Source organism: Urocitellus parryii, chromosome 3 (assembly GCF_045843805.1).
Source record: "Urocitellus parryii isolate mUroPar1 chromosome 3, mUroPar1.hap1, whole genome shotgun sequence".
Classification (NCBI taxonomy): Eukaryota; Metazoa; Chordata; class Mammalia; order Rodentia; family Sciuridae; genus Urocitellus; species Urocitellus parryii.
In genome coordinates this window covers 30,138,590-30,160,648 of record NC_135533.1, presented here as the reverse complement: position 1 = coordinate 30,160,648, position 22,059 = coordinate 30,138,590, and the positions used below count along the sequence as shown (strand labels likewise).

General features: G+C 33.7%; 1 protein-coding gene across 1 annotated transcript; it reads left to right on the top strand.

The window, feature by feature from the left end:
- Window positions 1–171: 171 nt before the first annotated feature.
- On the top strand, window positions 172–5,336 carry Tfpi2 (tissue factor pathway inhibitor 2). The gene is made up of 5 exons (XM_026391534.1): window positions 172–394; window positions 587–769; window positions 2,188–2,367; window positions 3,911–4,081; window positions 4,443–5,336. Exons 1-5 carry the CDS (start codon window positions 307–309, stop codon window positions 4,523–4,525), a joined length of 705 nt encoding a protein of 234 aa, XP_026247319.1. The 5' UTR covers window positions 172–306; the 3' UTR covers window positions 4,526–5,336.
- The last annotated feature ends 16,723 nt before the right edge of the window (window positions 5,337–22,059 follow it).

The window sequence follows — 22,059 nt, the reverse complement described above, 5'->3', positions numbered from 1 at the left end:
AAGTTTGGGAGGCAGGTTGAACTTTTCAACTTGGTGGGGAATTCCTCTCCCCTGGACACACTTCGCAGCCTGGGCCGGGTGGGGGCGGGGTGGGGGCGTGGGGGTGGGGGCGGGTCACCGCCCCGCCTCGTGAGTCAGCGGCCCCCCGTGGCTCCGCCCATGCGCGCTCTGCCCCTGGGGGGTCGATCGGACGCTCGCCCCGCATAAAAAACGGCACCCGCTGCCAGACGGTGGCACGCCGCGCACCTCGGTCCCGCCTGCGCTGTGCTGGGACGCCCAGTCCCGCTGCTCGCTTGGACCGGCTCGATGGACCCGACTCGCCGCCTGGCGCTGATGTTTTTGCCGCTGCTCATGATCGGGGCCGCCCCCGGCCGCCTGGTTCAGGCGCACATAGGTATCCGGCCCGGTCCAGAAGCCGTTCTTGGCGCCCGCCGTCCTGGACCCTCGGCCGGCTCTCTTGGCCCGGCTTTCCCCCGTCCCCCTGCTCGGCGTCCCAGTTGACAGTTGCTGGGACCCAACTCCCCGGGACCAGGGACGGTGTCTGACTCCCTCCCCTCTCCTCTGCCCTCCTTTTGCCCCCTCATAGGAAATAACGCGGAGATCTGCCTCCTGCCCCCCGAGGAAGGGCCCTGTAGGGCCCGAATTCCCAGCTACTACTACGACAGGCACACGCAGAGCTGCCGCCAGTTCATCTATGGGGGCTGCAAGGGCAACGCCAACAACTTCGAAACCTGGGCGGCCTGCGACGAAGCTTGCTGGAGGATCGAGAGTAAGTGCCTGGCACGGTCCCTCCCTCCTCCCGCCCGCCCGCCCGCCGCGCCCCCGACGGCTGGGGCCATTTACACACTCTCCGGATCTCACTTCTCCGCTAAATTTTGTCCTGAAGTTCCTCAAATGTCGAGCAGATCCCACTTGGCTTTTAGTTTTCCAAAAATGATCACAGGTCTACAACCTCTATACAGTTTCCCTCACCTAACTGACATCACAATTCAGTGCCCCCGCGGACTCTGGGAGAGAGGTTAGTTCAACTGGGGGCACAAAAAATTCGAGGGAATTAACCGGGCACCGTGGCGCATGCCTGTAGCCCCAACGGCTGGCTCCCGAGGCTGAAGCAGGAGGATCGCAAATTCAAAGATAGCCCCAGCAATTTAGCGAGGCTCGAAGTAATTTAGGGAGGCCTGAAGCAATTTAGCAAGATCCTGTCTCAATAATATAAAAGAAAAAAAAAAAAAGGCTGGGCGTGTGGCTCAGTAGTTAAAAGCCCCTGGGTTCAATCCCTGGTACCCAAAACAGAAGGTGTGGGGAGGGAATGTATCAAGTGAAACATAAGTGCTTTTTTCTCTCCTTGAGAACACCATTTCCTTGTGTCAATTATCCAATCTAAAATATTTTTGGTGTTTTCAATTTCTTTTAATTTTAATTTTTTTTGGGGGGGGTGGGTACTAGGACTTGAACTCAGAGGCCATTACTTCTGAGCCACATCCTCAGCCCTTTTTTTTTTTTTTTTTTTGAGACATGGTCTGGCTAAATTGACTAAGGACTTGCTAAATTGATGAGGCTGACTTTGAACTTTTGATCCTCCTGACTCAGCCTCCCAAATCGCTGGGATTACAGGCATGCACCACAACAGCCAGTCTGGTGGGTTTTATTATTAAAGTGGGATTTAGCTCATTATGTAACTTTTTGTCCTGATACCTAAACTTGTCTTGTGTTAAGTGTAGGGATATGGTGATTTACAAAACTCTGTCCAATTTTACTTGTTTGTTATAACTCTTCAAGGACTATATCAGGGCTTTGCCGTTTAAGACTATGAGCAGGGGGCATGGGTAGTCATATAAACATGATTTGATTAACTTTATATGTAGAAACAACCAGAGAACAGGGAGTCTTTCCTCTGAACTTCAAAGATACAACACAAGTCAAATCCGAATATACTCTTTAAAACAAGTCAAATCACTAGATTAATGGACAGTATTCTGGGGATTTACTCTTCCAGTACTAAATGATTATTTTCCCCCCAATTTGTTTTCTTAAATCATAGTAAAATTCTGATTGATTTTACTTCATATGGTTGAAAGAGCAAGGTCTTGTGTATGGTGGATAAGCACTCCAACACTGAGCTGCATCCTTAGTGCCTAGAAGGCTACTTTTGACCAACATTGTTTTATTGGCTTTTTTTTTCTGTAGAAGTTCCCCACATTTGCCGGTTGGAAGTCAATGAAAATATATGTGAGGAGCCCAGAGAAATGTATTTCTTCAATCTAATGACCATGACATGTGAAAAATTCATGTCTGGTGGTTGTAACCGTAATGAAAACCAGTTCTCTGATGAAGCTTCTTGTATGGACTTCTGTGCACCAAAGAAAAGTACGTACTATGTTTTATGGTATTTCTATTTCATTTTTCTATCAAGACTTTTCGATGGAAAAAAATCAATATGTTGATGTGAAATTAAGATGGTTTGGGTCCTGGTGATTTCATATATAATGTAATATCAACCTCAAGAATGCTTGTCACGAGAAAAAGTATTTTGTCCCCATTTTTACTTTTGAGGATATAAGCTAGAAGTTAATGACTTGCCAAGTTCTCAGGGCTGGTAAGTGATGGAGCTATTATTCAAACTTTTGCTTCCTTTTCTGTGTTGTCTCTTTAAAACCACTGGTTGAGCATGTCTGATTAATCCAAAACTCTGAAATTCTAAATACTTCATAATAGGAAACTTTTTGAGCACTGTCATGTTATAAGTGGAAAATTCTACACCTGACCTCCTGTGATGGACTGCCTTCAAGAAAACAAGACACATTAAATAAAATATATAAAATTACCTTTAGGCTATGCATATAGGGCATATATGAAAAGAAGTGAATCTCATGTTTGGATTTGGGTTCCCTCTTCCAGATATCTTATGTGCGTGAATGTGTGTGAAAATAGTCCAAAATTCAAAGAAATATGAAATCTAAAACTATTTCGTGTTTCAAGCATTTTGGATAAGGAATGTTCAACCTGCATTTCTCAATTTATATATTAAAAATTATAGTATAATCTAGAAGTTAATGATTTGCCAAGTTCTCAGGGCTGGTAAGTGATGGATGGTAAGCTTTGTGTGGAATCAGGTTTGCATATGAGACAGTGGAATATATACAGACTTCAGATTTCAGTTAGATTTCTGTATTCTTTAGGAATTACAAATTGCTTCACCAAGAGTTCTCTATCCTTTTCCCTTTTTCTTTTTCTTACAACCCACATCCTAATCCTCAAACTCATAGGTGACTTGGTAAGTATTTTAATTTTGTAGAAAGAAATAATACATGCATTTCTCCCAGAAATACCAAAGATACATTCAGTCATCAAGAAATTATGCTTTGACAGAGAATTTGATTAAGCCATGTAGCTATAGTGTAGTAAATATGCAAAAGGGGGAAATGGTTGCTGCTGATGTTCTCTTAAGTCATTTGTGTAGATGTTGTTGTTCCAATGATTGGTAATTGGGAATATACACACACACTCACATATTGTATATAATCTTGATTAATAATGGAAGGAGAGCTGATAAAAACATTTAAAATAAAACTACCAACACAAGAAAGTTCACCAAAGTATGTCACGTTTTATCTCTTAAAACTTAGGGAATTTTTTTTTTACTTGACCATGTCTGGTTTAGGCGTTTAATTTCTTTTCATATTTAAAGGATGAAAGACATTCAGAAGGAATTCTGTCAGTTTACAAAAATTTAGAATCATCAAAATATGGCACACAAGTTTACCTGTAATTTGAGACTTATCTTCTCAAATGGCTTAATATGATATTTTGAATTCAGAATGAAGCCTCTTTGGGATTAGATTACTTCAGTAGTCATCACCTTTTATTTTTGTATTTTAGCATTTCTAATTTTATTTTCTTTTTCATAAAGGTCCAATATTTTGCTACAGCCCAAAAGATGAGGGTCTGTGCTCTGCTAATGTGACTCGCTATTATTTTAATACAAGATACAAAACTTGCATGGCTTTCACCTATAGTGGCTGTGGAGGGAATGACAATAACTTTACTAACATGAAGGATTGCACACGTGTTTGTGCAAAAGGTAGTGAATTTTTCTTACTCAGTTTTTAAATAAACTTTATAAATAATTCATAAGCAAAATTATATTTTATGTATCCATTTTACTAATAGAAAATTGCCATTTCTAGACCAGTTCTACATAAAGAGCACTTAACGTGCTGATCTATTTTGTCCAAATGTTTATACTGGACAGTAGCTGTATACTAGTATTTTTAAAGGAAGAAGGTTATAAACTGAGTGTATAAGGAACTTAACTGAATTTTTTGTCATCAATAAACATAAGATATCTTGAGGTGAGCTTTGAAGCATGCTGGCAAAGGTGATTTAAAGTGAGCCTGCAGACGAAAGACATATGTTGTTGATTGTTATTTTGTTGACTTTAGCATTGAAGAAGGGGAAGAAAAAGAAGATGCCAAAGCTTCGTTTTGCCAATAGAGGCCTGAAAATTGAGAGGAAGCAATTTTAAGCATTTTCTTGTATGTCATCCTATGAATGGTTATTGTCTTTATGGTTCTATCTGAAGAATAATATGGGAGCATGAGGAAACAAATCAATAGTGATTCAATCACAGTTTTTATTGAACTTGTATCAATCAAGTTACTTCTTTATACATAACTTGCTGCTATTCAAATGTTAACCTGTTATTTTTAATTTACTGTCTACCTTTTTATAAGATTGAATACTTATAAGATATAAAAACAAATATGATTCACCCAGTTCTTAGGGTTGCTAGTCCTAATTTCAGAAGGTGATAGTAACTGAAGTAACATTAGACAGAATCATGTACTTTAAACATATATAATCATACGAAGAACTGGAAAATACATTTCATTATGAACTTAAAAAATTGGATTGTATATTAAACCCAAGGAGACAAAATTTCAAATTTACCAAGACTTTAAAAATCATTCCAAATAATACTAAAGTAGACCCTACGTTACTGTACTCCCATTTCTGTTGTGTGAGATTGCAGGGTGATGAGTAAGGGGATTTATTTAAGAGATAATACAATAACTTTTGTGACTTAATTAAAAAGCTAGTCAATTTATTAAAATCATAAATATTCTCCTGGGAAAATTATTATGTCTCTGTCTTTTTCTCTGTCTATCCTCAATTACATATATAGTGTGTATACATATAGATAGATGGTCTTAAGTTTTCCTGTTGTTATATTATTTCCTAAGAGAAAATGGGTGGGACACCACTAAAATTGTTAAAATTTTTGTTGTGTTCTTGTTTATATTATACCAAAAATCATGCATGATTTAATAATTTAAATTCCACCAATAAATTGTTTTATAAATAGGATCAATAAAATGAGTTTTTTTCTTTCTCTGTAATAAATTTTCTAAAATTCCTATGTTTTCTTGGCAAAATTAACATATTAAAATATTAACATATTTAAAATTATGCCTCTTATTTAGCAAAATTGCAATTGCATTTGTCCTTTGCTTGAACAGTGTCTCTTTTGAAAACCTGTCCAAGAATTAGTTTTAAGAAAAGTATATACCTAAGGACATTGATTGTTACTGAAAACTGGAAATAAACTAGATACTAATCAATTTGAAGAATTTGTAGAGGAGGAATGAACAAAATATCTATATATAGATAACATCTGATCCCAATACCTTTAAAAAATAGGGCCTAAAGAATATGAATAAGCCAGATACTGTGATGCACACCTATTATCCCAGCAGCTTGGGAGGCTGAGGCAGAAGGATTGTGAGTTCAAACCATCCTCAGCAAATTAGCAAGGCCCTAAGCAACTCGGCAAGATCCTGTTTCTAAATAAAATCTAAAAAGTGCTGGGCATGTGGTTCAGTGATTAAGCAGGACCCCTGGGTTCAATCCCTGCTACAATAAAAAAAAAAAAAACACCAAAACCCCATAATATGAATAAGCACACATGTATACACGCATACAAACATCACAGAAGATCTAAAACCATTAAAAATGGTTACCTGTATAGGAAGGGAGAGGACAGAAGTGGACCAGGTATATGATAAAATTTCTGTGAATATCCCTTTTCTAATTTTTATCTTGGATCAGGTAAATATTTTACATAATGTAAAATTTAAAAATAAAAAGCATTTCTTTAAACCAAAACAATTGATCCACATTTATATCAAATAGTGGCCTAAATACACAGAGAATATATACTTATTTTTCAGTAACTTTCAAAACACATTTTTGAACATATATCTTTTTGGATATATAACCTAAGGGTAAAAAATACTGAAGAAATCTGAAAAAGTGTTTAGTAAGTAGTCTTATCATAATTAGTAATACTGCTATTGTTACTTTCAATTATGAATGGAATATTCTCTATATATTTTTAGAAAACAAGTATTTACTTATAAAATTTTTAGTTTTAAGAGAAAAAAACTATGTAAAAACATTTAAACTGATAAAAATAGGACAAACATTTTTTTTCTCTTAAAAATGTTTTTCCAATCCTTCCATTGAAAAGTTTGAAGTTTTGACATATTGATAGCAGCAAGTATATGCCTACCACCGAGACTTTGGTCTCTCGATATTATATCTCAGTGAAGAGAACCAGTGCTTTTCAGAGAAATCTGTTAATACAGATCTGGGCCAAATAATATAGGAGCCTGGGTTATATTACTCCAAAAATCAAGGAAGTTGTCAAAAGCTAATGAGTTGTACCACTAACAGGAGTGTAACATTAGGTAGCTTCTACTGACCTAAAATGAGACTATGTGAACAAGAAATAATGAGCTCAATACATGAGAAAAACCAAACATATATAACTCCATGAGTTCATAATTACACACACGCAAGCACACATGCACACATCTAGAAAACTTTCTTGGTGCTGGACACGGTTGTGCGTGCCTGTATTCCCAGTAGTTCGAGAAGCTGTGGCAGGAGGATCTAGAGTTCAAAGCCAACCTCAGCAACTTAGTGAGGCCCTAAGCAAATCAGTGAGACCTTGTCTCTAGATAAAAACAAAACAAAACAAACAACAACAACAACAACAAAACTGGGGATGTGGCTTAGTGGTTAAATGACCCTGAGTTTAATCCCCAGTATCAATAAAAAGAAACTTTTGATAACTTGTAAGTTTTAAGACATTTTTCTCATTACTTTGAATATTAAACTGATGAATTAACAGAATAAAGCATTTATCCTTTTTTAAAATTTATGCTTATAAACAATACACAGCAATAATATTAGGGAAAGTTATACATTGAATTCCACCTAATATATGCATTAAGAAGTTAGAAGATACCCCTTATGAAAGTTTGAGTCTAGGTGAAAATTATCAGTGGGTGCTGAAACTGTTGCATAGAAGGCTGGTGGGAAACAGTATTATGGGGATCAAGCAACCATTTTAATCAACAGATAATGTTAACATCCATAAAAGTGTGTTGTAGACATTATATGCTTCCTGATAATGGTTCAGTAAGAAGTGGAAATCCTCCACAAGATATCCTTGCAGAAAGAAAAAAAAAATATCAGACTATAGTCAGTCAAACCTCTAGATCTTATAATCATATCTCCAGATTATCAGGAAATACTGGAGATTATAAGAAGTATAAGAAGTCAGAGGAAAAAATCTGCCAAATCCACAATGGTGTGTCAGGACATATATACAGGTTTCTTCAAAATTTTTTCAGTCAAATTTTTTTTAAAAAACAAAGGGGAGGTAGTGCTTTTATAGAATGTGTGACTTAAGAGTAACAAAAAGCAGCATGCCATTGAAAGGTTTAGGTTGAATAAGGCCTGTGTTTATAATTATTTTTGGTGGGTTTAGAGAAAAATTATAGTACAAGATTTCTTTGTGTGCTTTGTGGTTGTAGACTAAGTGATATCAAGCCTTTGAGGATTTGGGGGGCTTCTGGAATCTCCAAAGAGAACCCTAATTTGGTATTTCAAATACCAAATTTATGTGAAGGAGATCCTCCACATAAAACTGCTTGAATCCCCAGACCTCTACCATTTCATTAAATATGTATCAGATATCACATTGTACTCCATAAACATACAATCATTATTTATCAATAAAATTTGAAAACAAAAATAATTTTTAACGTAAGAGGGAATAAAGTATATATAAAGCAATCATAGGATATGCTGCAGTCAAAAGGAAATTCCTTCTCACCACAAAAGCATAAAGACAATTAAACTACTGTGGTTTTACCAGACAGCCTGATTAAAAGGAATGTCTCATTCTTTGACCCAAAAATATTTTAAAAAGCAAGAATGGGGGAGGTATGGGAGTAACTTTTAATGAGAAAATAATCTTTTCGTGTCTCTTTTACACACACACACACACACACACACACACACACGACATTAAGTCATGGAAACTTCAATGGAGACTTCCACACCATCTGGATCATGGTTCCCCCAAGTATCATCCTGTCTCCACTAAGTCTTAAGCCTTGTTTTACCCTCTAATGGAAATCCTCCACAGTGTCTGTCCCGGTATGATACAGGGGCTGTAGAAATTTCAGCTGAGTTATAACCAGAGGTAAATGACACTTGGGAGTAGACCTAAAACAAAATAATTAGAAGGATGCATATTGATCCTTCTTTGGACCCTATGATCTGTAGACTGCATTATGGTTTGGCAGGTACTCCCATTTTTGGTTTTATTTTACTTTTGGTACTGGGAATCAAACTCAGGGCCTTGCACATGCTAGGGAAGTACTCGACAGCTGAGCTATACCTCCAGCCCTTTTAATTTTATTTTGACACAGACTATGTTTGCAAGACTGGCCTTAAATTTGTGGTTCTCCTACCTTAGCCTTCATAGTAGCTGAGATAGCAGGCATTCATCATCATAGAATGCTAGGAACTCATCTTTACAAGTTTCTTGTTTCTGATAAAATTAGGTCTTGGGAAAAAAAAATAAAATGGGAAAAGCACAGTTGTAACTTTTAAGATATCTATTATTATATACTTAGAGACAAGCAAATATTATCTAAAACTCCTTCATTTCTCTTGACCTGCATATTCAATTATTCACCTAATATATGTATTTAAGTCTATTCTAATCCTCCTTATTTTATGCCAGGAAAATGTTTTTTCTTTCCTCCTTTGTCTGCTCCATATCTTGGCATTATTGCCAGGTACTCTTTCTGGGGAAAAAGAAAATCTGCTCAGGTTACTTGTTTGCTTAAAATTTATTGGTGGTTTTCTATTAAATGTTTGTTTAGTCTCCAAGCCTCTAGCGTGTCATATAAACCTTCTCATGAGTGGTCCATGACAGTTGTTTCTAGATTCATCTTACCCTATTTCACCATCATCTGTAACCCACAGTAATTTGGAGTTTAGTGACTCCCAAATATCTGCAGTTTCCAACGCATGTCATACTACTTTACTTTTCTATAATGTGGTTCCCAGTTTTTGGTCATGACAGCCATGTGAGGAGCCAGGTACACAGCATGCTCCTATCTTTTGCTCTGTGCCCGGGGTTTTGATTTAGTGGTTTGGAGATAGTGCTCAAACATGTACTCTGTAAACAATAACTTCAGAAGATTAGGATGTAGACTTGCAAGGTCCTTTGAGAAATATTGTTTAACAACTTACCAGAATTTTTTTTTTCTTTGGAAAAAAAAATCCTCCCTCCTTGCAAATATTTGACAAAGTGAACCTTCTTGTTGACAAAGCATTCCTTGACCTTCTCAAGCAGGTTTTATCACTTATCTTAACAGTTTGGCTCAACCTAGTGCAACTTTTTAGTTGCACTAGTACAGTATTTAATTATTTTCCTAGAACTTTTATTGTTAAAAATATCTAATTTTTTCATGTAAAAATGAATAAGTTATTTTCATTTTAACTACACTATTATATTTTCTGCATACCATATAGAAAAAAAAACACAATCCAGAACTTCACTGTCATATGATTCATCACCACATTTCAGTTTTCTTAAAGTAGAAATAACCTAGCCAAGGAGTAAAAGCACTTTAATGCTCTCATTATATAGTGAAAAATTGCATAACAGTTATATCAATATATCTTCAACTAAGAATGTAAAACTAAGAAGAAATCACTTCTTTGTTAGGACAAAATGGTATTTTTACATTAGTTAATTGGTGTTTCTAAAATAACTACTAGGGTTAAACTTTTTTTTTTTGGTTTAAATTTAAGGTGTACAACAATGTTTTGATAAACATATATAGTGAAATGATTACTATCGATAAACAATTTAACTTACCCATTACCTTTTATACTTACTTATATACTGGTAAGAGCACCTGAATTAAACTTTTAGTAAATTTTCAATATAAAATATTAAGTATAATTCTAAAACATAAGATCTGTAGATTTATTTATCCTACCCAAATGCAAGTTTGTAACCTTTGACCAACATCTTCCCATTTTCTCTCCTTTCCTGCCTCTGGTTCTAACTCTCTTTCTCTCTGGTTTCCATATGTGAGATCATAATAGTATTTTTCTTTCTGTGTCTTATTTATTTACTTAGCATAATGTCTTCCAGGACCATCCATGTTACTGCAAATGACAGTATTTCCTTTTTAAAGGCATATAATATTTTGACTATACACATATATTACATGATTAACATATACATATTAATATTATATAATATTACATATATACACATGTGTGTGTGTATATATATATATATATATGTGTATATATATATATACCACAAGTGTCCTAAGTTGATAAACACTTAGGTCGTCTCCATTTCTTGGCTATAGTGAATAGTCAACTGTTAAATGCAGTTCAATAGGCTTCATTGAACAAAGGAATACAGATATGTTTTTGAGGTATTCCTTTGATTTTCTTTAGGAAGAAATCCCAGAAGAGGATAACTGGATCATATAGTAGTTATATATTTAAAAATTTGAGCCTATATACCGCCCTGTATAATGGTGCACAAAATTACATTTCTCAGGTATAATAGGTTCCCCTTTCTTTTTGACTTTCAGGTGACAGTTATTCTAATGGGGGCAGATACTTCTTTGTGGTTTTGATTGGCACTCCCCTGACATGAGTGATTCAGAGCAACTTTTCATGTATTTGTCGCTTATTTATATGTTTTCTTTGAAAAATGTGTTTTCAGATCTTTGGCCTATTATTTTTGCTACTGTGTTGAGTGAGCTCCTTACATATTTTGGATACTAAATCCCATCAGACACATGGTTCACAAATATTTTCTCCCAATTTATAGGTTGTCTTTTCATTTGTTGTTTGCTTTGCCTTGCAGAAGCTTTTTAGTTTGGTGTTGTCCCCTTGTTTATTTTTGCTTTGGTTACCAGAGCTTCTGTTGTAACATCCCAGAAATCATTGCCAAGGCCAATATCAGTTTTCCTAGGAATTTATAGTTCAGGTCTTATGTTTACATCTTTAATCTATTTTTAATGGATTGTATAAGGGGTTCAGTTTCATTATTTTGTTTGTGGGCATCTGTTTGCTCAATTCCTTTTATTGAGTCCTTTCCCCATTGTGTCTTCTTGGTGGCCTTGATCAGGTACTAGTTGATTATATATAACTTGGGTTTATTTCTGACCTCTCTGTGTGTCTCATTGATATATATCTGTTTCTATGCCAATTCCACATTGTTTTGATTACTATTACTTTGTAGCATAATTTGAAATCAGTAAGTGTAATGTGTCCAATTTTATTTCTTAAGTTTTTTGTTTGTTTTTGTTTTTGGCTCTCTGCAGAATTTCAGTCTTCCGTATAAATTTTACAATTATTCTATTTCTTTGAAAAAATGCCTTTGAAATTTTGAACCCAGGGCCTCACACATGCTATGCAAATTCTCTATCATGAGCTACACACCAGCTCCTTGTCTTTTGACTTTTATAGAAGAATGATGATAGATTTACAGTAATAAAATATTCTTTCTCCTCTATATATTCACCTTTGCCTATCAACCAAAATGATGCATAAACAGATGAAAGACAAAAACTAAATGATCATCAGAATAGATGCATTAAAAGTATTTGACAAGGTTCACCATCCTTTCATGATACAAATTTTCTAAAAAAAGACAGAAGGAAATTTCTTCAATATAATAAAAGCCATTTATGAAAAGGCCACAACTAGCATCATAATCAATGAAAGAAAACAGAAAGCTTTTCCTCTTATGATCTGGTACAAGACAAGAATTCCTACCCTTTCCATTCTGTTTGCTGGAAGTACTGGTAAGCACAATTGGAGAAGAAAAAGAAACATGCCAATCAGAAAGGAAGTAGTAGTATCATCCTTATTTGCAGAAGACATGATCCTATAATTAGAAAACCTTAAAGGCTCTACAATAAATGAATTCTGTAGAGTAGAGGTACAGGATCAACACACAGAAATCAGTTTCATTTCTTTATACCAACAACTATCTGTAAAAGAATTCAAGATGATGATATAGTTTGTCACTACATTTATGGATAAATACCTAAAAACAATATTAAACCATCCTGTATTCAAATAAGTCATCTTTAGATTTTTCATATGTAATACTGGATTTAGTTGGTTATATTTTATTTAAGGTTATTGAAACTATATATATATATATATATATAATTTTACTATTTTGTTCTATTTTGTTTAATTATCAATTTTTTACATTGTTTCTATTTTGGGAGTTATTGAGATTTTCTTTGTGACTTAATGTAATTCCAATTTTCACATGCTATTGAGAAGAAAGGATATTGTTTTAATTGGGATATATATTTAACATATATGTTAAGTATAATTTATTATTTAGAAACCACATGTGTATATCTGAATACACATATATTTGCCATCATTACTTATTGACTGTTAGGACTTTATAATTGAGTGTTGCATCAAAATTTTTTCAGTTGCATTTTTAGTAATATATTAAATTAAAATTGAGTTTTACTTTCTCTTTCTTACAGTAGCATATATGAATGTTGTCTGACTTTTTTCTTCCTTGTAAAGTGTCTTGGATATTGCTGGATCAGCCACAACAAATGTTCCTATACAGCATTATGTGCAGGTTTGGCTTACTATCTTCCTTGGTTCAAGAACCTTTTCTTCTCTTAGTACAGAGTATTTAATAAATGATGCCTTTTTTACAGGTTGATATGTCTTTTATACCTGTGGTTCTTTTCACTTTTTATCAGACCTTTGCTTTCTACTTCCTTCTTTGATTTTTCCATACACTGCCAGGTCTCCAAGGAATATTTATTTCTTCGGTTGCCTTCTTTTCCACCTCAGTGATGCCTTTCAAGATTGCCACTTCTGGTTTTGTGACTTTCATAACCCCCCTCCCTTCCTGAAAAATTACCAATAGCTATGACTTTGATCAACCAGGCCTCAGACCTCAGTAGAGGTAAAACTGTTTTCTGGGGCAAAATTTTCCTTGTTCTCCAGGTCTAGGACCTAACTGCAGTCTCCTCTTTTTCACATATTCATCTTGTTTCCTCAGTTAAATGTCAATTGAATCTTGTGATTTCTCTTTTTCTTAGTTTTACTGTAGATGTTAAGTTATGGGTGGTTTTATTAGATCTCTTATGGATCTGTATAGTCTTTGGAGGGTATAAGGAGAGATTATTATTTTTTACATATATATCCACTAACATCCTAGGGAAATTTTAAGTCTCAAACAATGTATCACAATTAAAATAATCTTCAATGTTTTAAAAACCCTGGGTTAATTTTTTCTCTTTTTTTTTACATAATCTGGTCTTTTATTCATATCTCTTAAATCATATAGAATAGAAATTATATGTTGACACTGTCTTTGGGACCTAAGCTCCTTAACCTGTGCATACATTAATAACTTACCATACCTAATATTTGATGCTAATAGATTCTTCAGCAAAGACACAAATTTATATGACCCTAAACTATAGTTTTGTAATAGAGGCCAGCTGCTCCCTTCTGAAATGGGTGTTAATCTTATATTAATCTTATGTCTTTTGTGTAGCAGCTCTTTTGATGTTTGCTACTGATGAGGCATGCCCTCTGTTCTTAGCCATCCTCTCCTGGGAATTTTTCATCTGAATCATACCACTACAATTCTCATGACAAATTGATATTCTCCATTGTATTTTAAAGTGAATCTTTTAGTGTAATTTTACTTGTAAAATCCCCCGTTTTTTAACTTGGAGAAGTTGCTCACCTATAATTTTTAATTTTAAAAATATGTTCTCAGCCTTTTTATTTCTTGAGTTCACTAGCTGGTGTATCATAAGTTTAATTATTACACAAGAAAATCAAATCTGTTTCAAATGTTGTCTACAGTTTTAAGTGAACAAGCAAAATGATTTACCACTTTTTGACAACATTGTTATATATAATGTATAATATATATATATATATATATATATATATATATATTCCAGATTTGTTTATAAGTGCTACTTCTCATGACTAATAATCAAGGTTAGTCTAACCTCAAGATTAACTATTATACTCCAAGAAGACAAGTATCGAGAGTATTTAAATCATTGTATTTCAAAATCCCTAAGTCAGTTTTGTGCTACAATATGTTAAAACAAACATTTAAGTACAAGTATGAAAGGCCAGGTATTTGCCCTTTTTATATTGATTTTTATAATAATATCACAGTGTTTAATTGCTCTTTAAAAGTAATTTCTTAGCAATTTGCATTTGTTTTTTAGGTTAACTTTAGAATCTATTTTTGAACTTAAAACATACCATCCATTTATTGGATATTCATTTCTATTTTTTTAATCTTTTTTTTATTGTTGGTTGTTCAAAACATTACATAGTTCTTGATATATCATATTTCACACTTTGATTCAAGTGGGTTATGAAGCAGTTTATGCTAAGTGAAGCTAGCCAAGCTCTATTTTTTTTTTTATTTTCAAAATGTCGGTATCTGTAATGTTAAAAAAATTAATATTGGTTGAGCTCCATGGCACACACCTGTAATCCCCTCAACTTTGGAGTTTAAGGCAGTTGGATCACCAGTTTGAGGCCAGGCTCAACTTAGTGAAACCCTGTCTCAAAAAAAGAAGAGGGTTCTGGGGATGTAACTAAATGGTAGAAAAACCCTCAGTTCAATCTCCAGTACTGCAAAAAAGAAAAAGAGATAAATTTGTCATATTGTGAATGATGCAAATAGGTCGTATTACTATCATTTTTATCAAATTATACTCAAACTTTTTCTTGATTTCACCATTAAGTCCAGGAAAGGCACAGTATTAACATGTGAGAATTTGTATGCTTCACTTGGTTAGTTTAGGATTACTGGGAGCTGGGAGACTTCTTCAGTCACAAATGCCAGCTCCAGATATCTGACATCAGAGTCAAGGATAACTCTCCTGACCTTTTCATGCAATAGGATGCTCTATCTAGCAATCTTTCTTGCCTCTGGTGAGTTTCATGTCTCTTCTGTAATGGAATTGTTTTGCTCAGCTACTTGTCCAGATAAATTGGCCTTTCAAAAGAATGTAAGCTCACACTGAATCCATGTGCTGCTTGGTATTTTGGAACCCGGATGCCTATGCGTAGTTCAGACACATTCGTCTTCTCCGCTCTCTCACCAGGTACCTTCTGAAGGGTCTCTGTATTTCATTCACAGCCTCATGTCACTCATGTCCTTTGCCTGTGCAGATAACTTCCCAGGATCCCACTCTCTGTTAAACTCTGTAGAGAAAAAAGACTGATGAAACTCTTTTTCCCTTCAATGGGATCAGGATCAACATTCTATGCATCTCACTTCTTTCTAGGGTTGGCTACCTGCTTTCCTCAAAGAAGTTCTCCTTACTGTCTGAAAAGTAAGGAAAGGAGTGAAACACACATGCCTATAGGACATCTATAGGGCATGGTACCTGAATCACACCAAACATTTCCTGGGTACAATTTCAGTTGACTTTTTTTTTCTTTAAAGCTCTTTTCACAGAAAGAGTAAAAAATCTGCAAATACTAATTTTATGGTCTTATTAACAATATCTAAACTCTTCATGTTGCATTGGCTAAAAGTTCTGGAAATAATGACACATGATAGAAATGTATTTTTATTTACTCCAACTTATGAACATACCTTTTTGTCTTATGGTTAATTATGCCCTTGGCCATGGGCTTGGAGTATTAGTTTTCAGATTAATTAAATATAATTATTCTAATTTACTAGGATGTTCCTATTTAAATCAAAAATAGATAATGAATTTAGATAGATTTATAGCATATAAATGTGAATTTTTTCACTTTTGACCTTTTGATATAAATTATCTGATAACTCAACATGGATTTATCTACAAATTCTCAAAATGATCCTTATATGAATATTAAAACTTTTGATACAGTGCTGACTTCAGTTTGTTAATTTTTAAAGGAATTTTGCCAATAATCTGAATTTTTTCTGTAATGCTCTATCAGATTTTTCTTCATTAGTATATTGCTAGATAAAAAAATTTACTCTAAATATTCGATCTTTTCTGATGTTCTGGATTATATAAGAATTATTTATTTGGTTTTTGAAGGGTTTTAATAATTCACTATTTTAGCTTAGTACTTTTTTTAGAGACAATTCTGTGCTAGCCTCTTTATATAGGCTCTTGATTTAAGTTTTCTTAGTCTTTTTCTTTAATTTGATGTAGCCTTTCAAATTACGTTGTACTATTTAAAAAAGAACTTTTCAATATTTATCTTTGATAATAACTTTGTCCACTTTATTAGGTTTTTAAACGAATATTCAATTAGACATAATTCTACTGTTTTATGTGTCCTAATAAATTCCAATAACTTTTCAATTAGTGCAAACTTCTTTCACATCTTAATAAGTGTTCTAGTAACTTTAGTTTTCAGTGTCATCTTCAGTTGCTTTATTTTTTTTTTGTATTTGTAGATATTTTTGTTACTATTTGGAAAATGTTAAGATTTGATAATCTGACTCAAATTTTATCCAGAATTCCTATACTACAATTGATTATGTATGATTTCAATTATTCTAAATGTATGTATGGTTCAGAATTTAGTATTTTGGTGAACATTCCCCCAAAGTGATAGTGAATTTATTTCTTTTTTCAGGTCCATTTTTTTCCATGTATTTGGAAGAGTCTTTTCTCTGGTGTGTACACATTTATTTAGCATCGTTTCGTATTTCTGGTAGATTGATCCTTTTATTACCTAGTAGCCTATAATATCCTTTTTTTCTACAGTTTTCTTCGCTCTGAAGTCTATTTTATTGGATGTTAATATAACCATTTCTACTCTTAAAAAAATAGTGTTAATTTTCAGCCTACCTAAGTCATTGATTTTGAAGGCAAGTTTTCCATGACCTGTATATTTTAAGGACATTTTCCCCCTACCTTTCCAAATAGACCTGTCTTGCTCAGTTTTTAAACCATGTACCTTTAGAGTAATTTTTGACATGCAGCAACCTATCTTATTATCTGTTTGTTTGTTTGTTTTTGTTGTTGTTTTGGCTCAATTTATTTCTTTTTTCTTTCCTGTGGCTATTTCAACATTTTTAGGATTACATCTCTATTTATTAAAGAGTCTTTGGAGCATATATTTTTGGATAGTTTTTACAGCTGATACCTTGGGTATTACAATATACATATGTGCCAGACTACTGGTATGGACATTTAGCACTTCTAGTGAAGTGTGGAAAGTCAACTTCTAAATAAGTCTCTTTACTTTTCCCACTTTTAAATATAAATGTCTTCAGTCTCAGATAATCTTACAATTTTTTGTTTCAATCATCAAATGTGATTTACACACTAAGTATTATGTGCATTATGGTCTATTATATATGCTATTTGTCCCTTTTCTATTGTTCTCTTTCCTTTCTGATAGGAAAAAATTTGTAAAATAAATTTTAAAAGTTTATACATTTTATATATTGTCATAAATTTCCTTTCTTTTGAATAGGAGCTTTTGTCAATATTTAAAGGTTTGTTTATTCACACAAATAGATTCTTTTAGTATTCTTTAATTTGATATGTTTTTATTTCTATTTAATTCCTAAAGGGTGGTTTTACTGGATATAGAATATGCAGTTGAAAGTTCTTTTTCTTTGAGCACTTGAAAAATGCCTTGCTTCCTTCAGATCTCTGTGATTTTAAATAAGAAATCCTTTGTCACACAAATTGATGATTCCTTTGGACAATATATTCTTTTTCTCTGGCTGCTTTCATGATGTTTTATTTGTCTTTAGTTTTCATAAGTTTAATTATGATAGGATGGATTCTTTAAGTTTAGTCTGTTTTGGGTTAAGCTGCTTAACTTCTTGAATCTGTAGATTTTTCAATTCCAGAAGCTTTCAGTCATTATTTCATCAAATATTATTTCTGCTCAGCTCTCTTACTCCTTTCCTTTTGAGATTTCAGTGATATAAAAGTATCTTTTGTTAACAGCATGCATGGTTTCTAGATTCTAGTTTTTGTTCTTTTATTCCCTTTTCTCTATGCTTTTCAGATTGGGTAAATTCTATTCATCAGTCTTTAAGTTTACTGATTCTAGGTTCAGTCATCTCCACTGTATTATTGAATCCATCCAGTGAATTGTTTTTATTATTGTGTTTTTTAGTTTTGTAATTTTCCTGGAAGTTTCTTGTGGTTGGCTGATCAATTCTCCTTGTTAGTAATGTTAGACTGGCCTGATGTCAAAGGGATTTCCATTAAGTTCCGAACTTAATGAAACTTATATGGGTTGCCTTCTGTGGCTAGGGTGGAGATAAGGAAATAATGGGTTCGATTTGTCTTCTCCTGTTGAATGGACTGGACATAAGACTTCTTGTGTTATTCTCTACTCCTGGGTTCCCAAACCAGCTTGTGTTCTTTCATAACACCTTTCAGAATTTTCTTTTAGTTGTCTTATGCTATTTCCATGGACTGTGTTTGTCCTTACAGGGGAGGAGCAGGGAAATAATGGATCTATGCCATCTTTTCTGGACTATTAGTCTCCTTCATTTATCTTTGATTCATAACAGACTGTCCTTGACATGGTACCTGAAACAATCGGTTGCTAGCCTAACTGAAACTAGTAAGTTTAGATGTATTCAGTAAAAATTTTACTATTGTTTCTATTTTTCTCTGTAGATTTTAAATGTTTAGTGTAATCCCTAGGTTTTTTTTTTTTTTTTTTGCAATCAGTAACTATTTTTTGAATGAATGAATGATTAAATAAAATTTTCCAGGAAAAATTCTCACTTCAAGACTTCCTCATATGCTTATGTAATATAGTCCCCTCTATATCAGATCAGACTTGTTGGGTTGTTTAAAAAAGACTTGAAAAATCAGTTTTTGTGTGAGATAATTATATGATTATATAAATAGCCAAATATTCTTTTCTTGGGAATGAAAAGCAGAAATTAATTTGTGTTGGAGTGTGTTACTTGTTGCTTATTTACCATAGTCATTACTTATGAGCAAGAATTTACTAATGTGGCTTCCTCTACCTGTCCTGTTTGCATTCTTATCTAGAGATTGATCATAACCAAGACCACAGAGGCTTGTACAGGCAGTACTTGGTCACTGTGAAACTTACAAAGCAACTATTACAAATATTCTTTCTTCTGAAGAGAAGTCAGGAGCAGGAAATACTAAGTTCATGCCCTTCAATCACAAAGTCAGAGAAAAGATCAGTTTAAATTCTATGGGGTTTCAGGTCTATTACTTTCAGAATGAAGGTATAACAGGGAAAGGAGTTAAGAAATACAAGTTAGCATATAATAATAGTAATTTTTGCCTTTCCTTATTAAAGTTTTTCCCAGACTATGAATAGTGGATGATTACAAGAAGATACTTTGATTTTCTTTAGAAATTGCAAAGCTACATTTGTTAAGGGGAAAAATCAACTTCCTTCAAAATGATTTTACATTTCTTCTAATGTTAAAAGAAAGTAACTTTTCTTTTTTAGTAATGCCAACTATAATTAAACAGAGAGATCCAGATTGTTCAATGCTGAGGTACATACTCTGGAATACATAAACCACATTTTGTAGATAAGTGAGATATGTATAATTAATATCATGGTAGCATAATCACCTCTGATCAGTTTGTTCAGCACACAAGGTCATGGGTTCAGATGTTATGGAGGAGTAAGATTTTCTCAATTGCAAAACAAAGCTGAGATGGGAGGGATGAAGGGAAATGGCTGAAATAGCCACCCTCCCAGGTGTGAGGGCAGAGAAGGGGTCAGGACAAGGACAACGTAAGGCAGAGTATGGGATTCTCATAAGAATCCCTGGCACAAGATTCTCCAGTGTTCTTAGTTCCTTCATAGGGTCTATAGGATCTCCTCTTTGAAATTTCTGATATTGATAATTTGTGTTTGTATTCTTTATATTAGAATCAATCTTAATATGGGTTTATTAATTTTATAAATTAATGAATTAATTTTGACTTGGTTAGTTTTACCCATTGTTCTTCTGTTTTTCATTTAATTGGTTTCTGTTCTTATATTTATTACTTCCTTCATTATCTACTTTAGGCTTACTTTGCTCATTTTTTTCTATCTTGTGTAATATAAACAATTGATTTCAAAGCTTTCTGCTTTCCAAATATAAATATTTAAGACTAAATTTCTCTCTAAATTCTGTATTAGCTGATTCACACTATATTGATATGTTATTTTTATTTAGTGAAAATATTTTCTTGGCTTATTTATAAAGACATTGTTTAATTTCCATATATTTAAAGACTATAAATATTTTATTGTTATTGATTTCCAGTTTAATTTTATATTTTCTAAGCATACATTTTGTAAAAATTCAAATATGAATATTTACTGAGACCCTTTGGATTTTTCTTGTTGTTGTTATTAGGGATTTAACCCAGGGACTCTTTACTACTGAGCTTTATATCTCCAGACCCCCCTCCCTTTTGTAACATAGCTTTATTAGTTTGGATTCGTTCCTGGAATTACATTTTTCAGTGTTATTGCATAATAATATAAAATATTCCTAAATAATCACTTCAGGTGAGAAACTGAAAAATAGTGTCAATAAAATACACATATATATGTGTACATGTACACACTCACCTCCAGATTTTAAGGTATTACTATATTACTCTGTATAACAGTATTATTTTGAATTACTTCCATTGTTCTGGGTTGTAGTATTCTTTTTTTTAGATCTTTATTAACAGCTTTATTAACAGATAATTTATGCACATTAAAATCCACATATTTAAAATGCACTGCTTGATAGTCTAGACATATATATGTAGCCATCCACCTGAGAAACCACCAGCACAGTTGAGAATAGTAGTGGATATGTTCACTACCCTCAATAGTCTTTTTTTTAAAATTTTAATTTGTTATATATGACAACAGAATGTATTAGAATTCATATTACACGTATAGAGCACAATTTCTCATATCTCTAGTTGTACACAAAGTAGAGTCACATCCTTCATTGTCTTTATACATGCACTTATGGTAATGATGACCATCGCATTTCACTCTTTTCTACCCCTATCCCCTTCCCTCTCCCCTCCCCTTTTCCTATAAGTTCCTTAGAGCTTTGCTAAATTGCTGAGGCTGGCCTTGAACTTGTGATCCTCCTGTCTCAGCCTCCTGAGCCACTGGATACAGGCATAAGACATTTTATAACAGAGTTAGTCTTACAAATACATGTGAAAATAATTTTTATTTCACAGTTTTTAGAGAATGTAATTGTCTGCTGACCTCAACATCTAGATTATCATGGGATTTGTTTCTGTTGATAGTGTAACACAGGTTACTGTATTTTTACTCTCTAGTAATATTTTGCACCTTTATTGAACTGTAATTGACATTCAAGAAATTCCACATGATTATGGTGTTTTACATAGCATGCATATGTGTGTGGTGTGTATGAAACTACTACCACAATCACAACCTTAGCCAACTTTATTTTCTTTGTGGTCCTTAGCAATGCGTCCATCCATCCATCTACTCTTCAGCTTCCCTAGGAACTTCAAGTCTTCTTTTATGATAATGGATTGTGTGTATTATCTATAGAAATATATGGAATGAGTATATTTTTGTATATATGTGTGTGAATGTATATATACATATATACATATTATATACATACACACATATACATGTGGAATCATACACTATATAGTC

Excerpts from the sequence above, each read along its gene's own strand:
- Tfpi2 (XM_026391534.1), top strand. The coding sequence starts at position 307 with ATGGACCCGACTCGCCGCCTGGCGCTGATGTTTTTGCCGCTGCTCATG. Across the intron at positions 770-2,187 it reads AGCTTGCTGGAGGATCGAGA|AAGTTCCCCACATTTGCCGG; the intron begins GTAAGTGCCTGG and ends TTTTTTCTGTAG. Across the intron at positions 4,082-4,442 it reads CACACGTGTTTGTGCAAAAG|CATTGAAGAAGGGGAAGAAA; the intron begins GTAGTGAATTTT and ends TGTTGACTTTAG.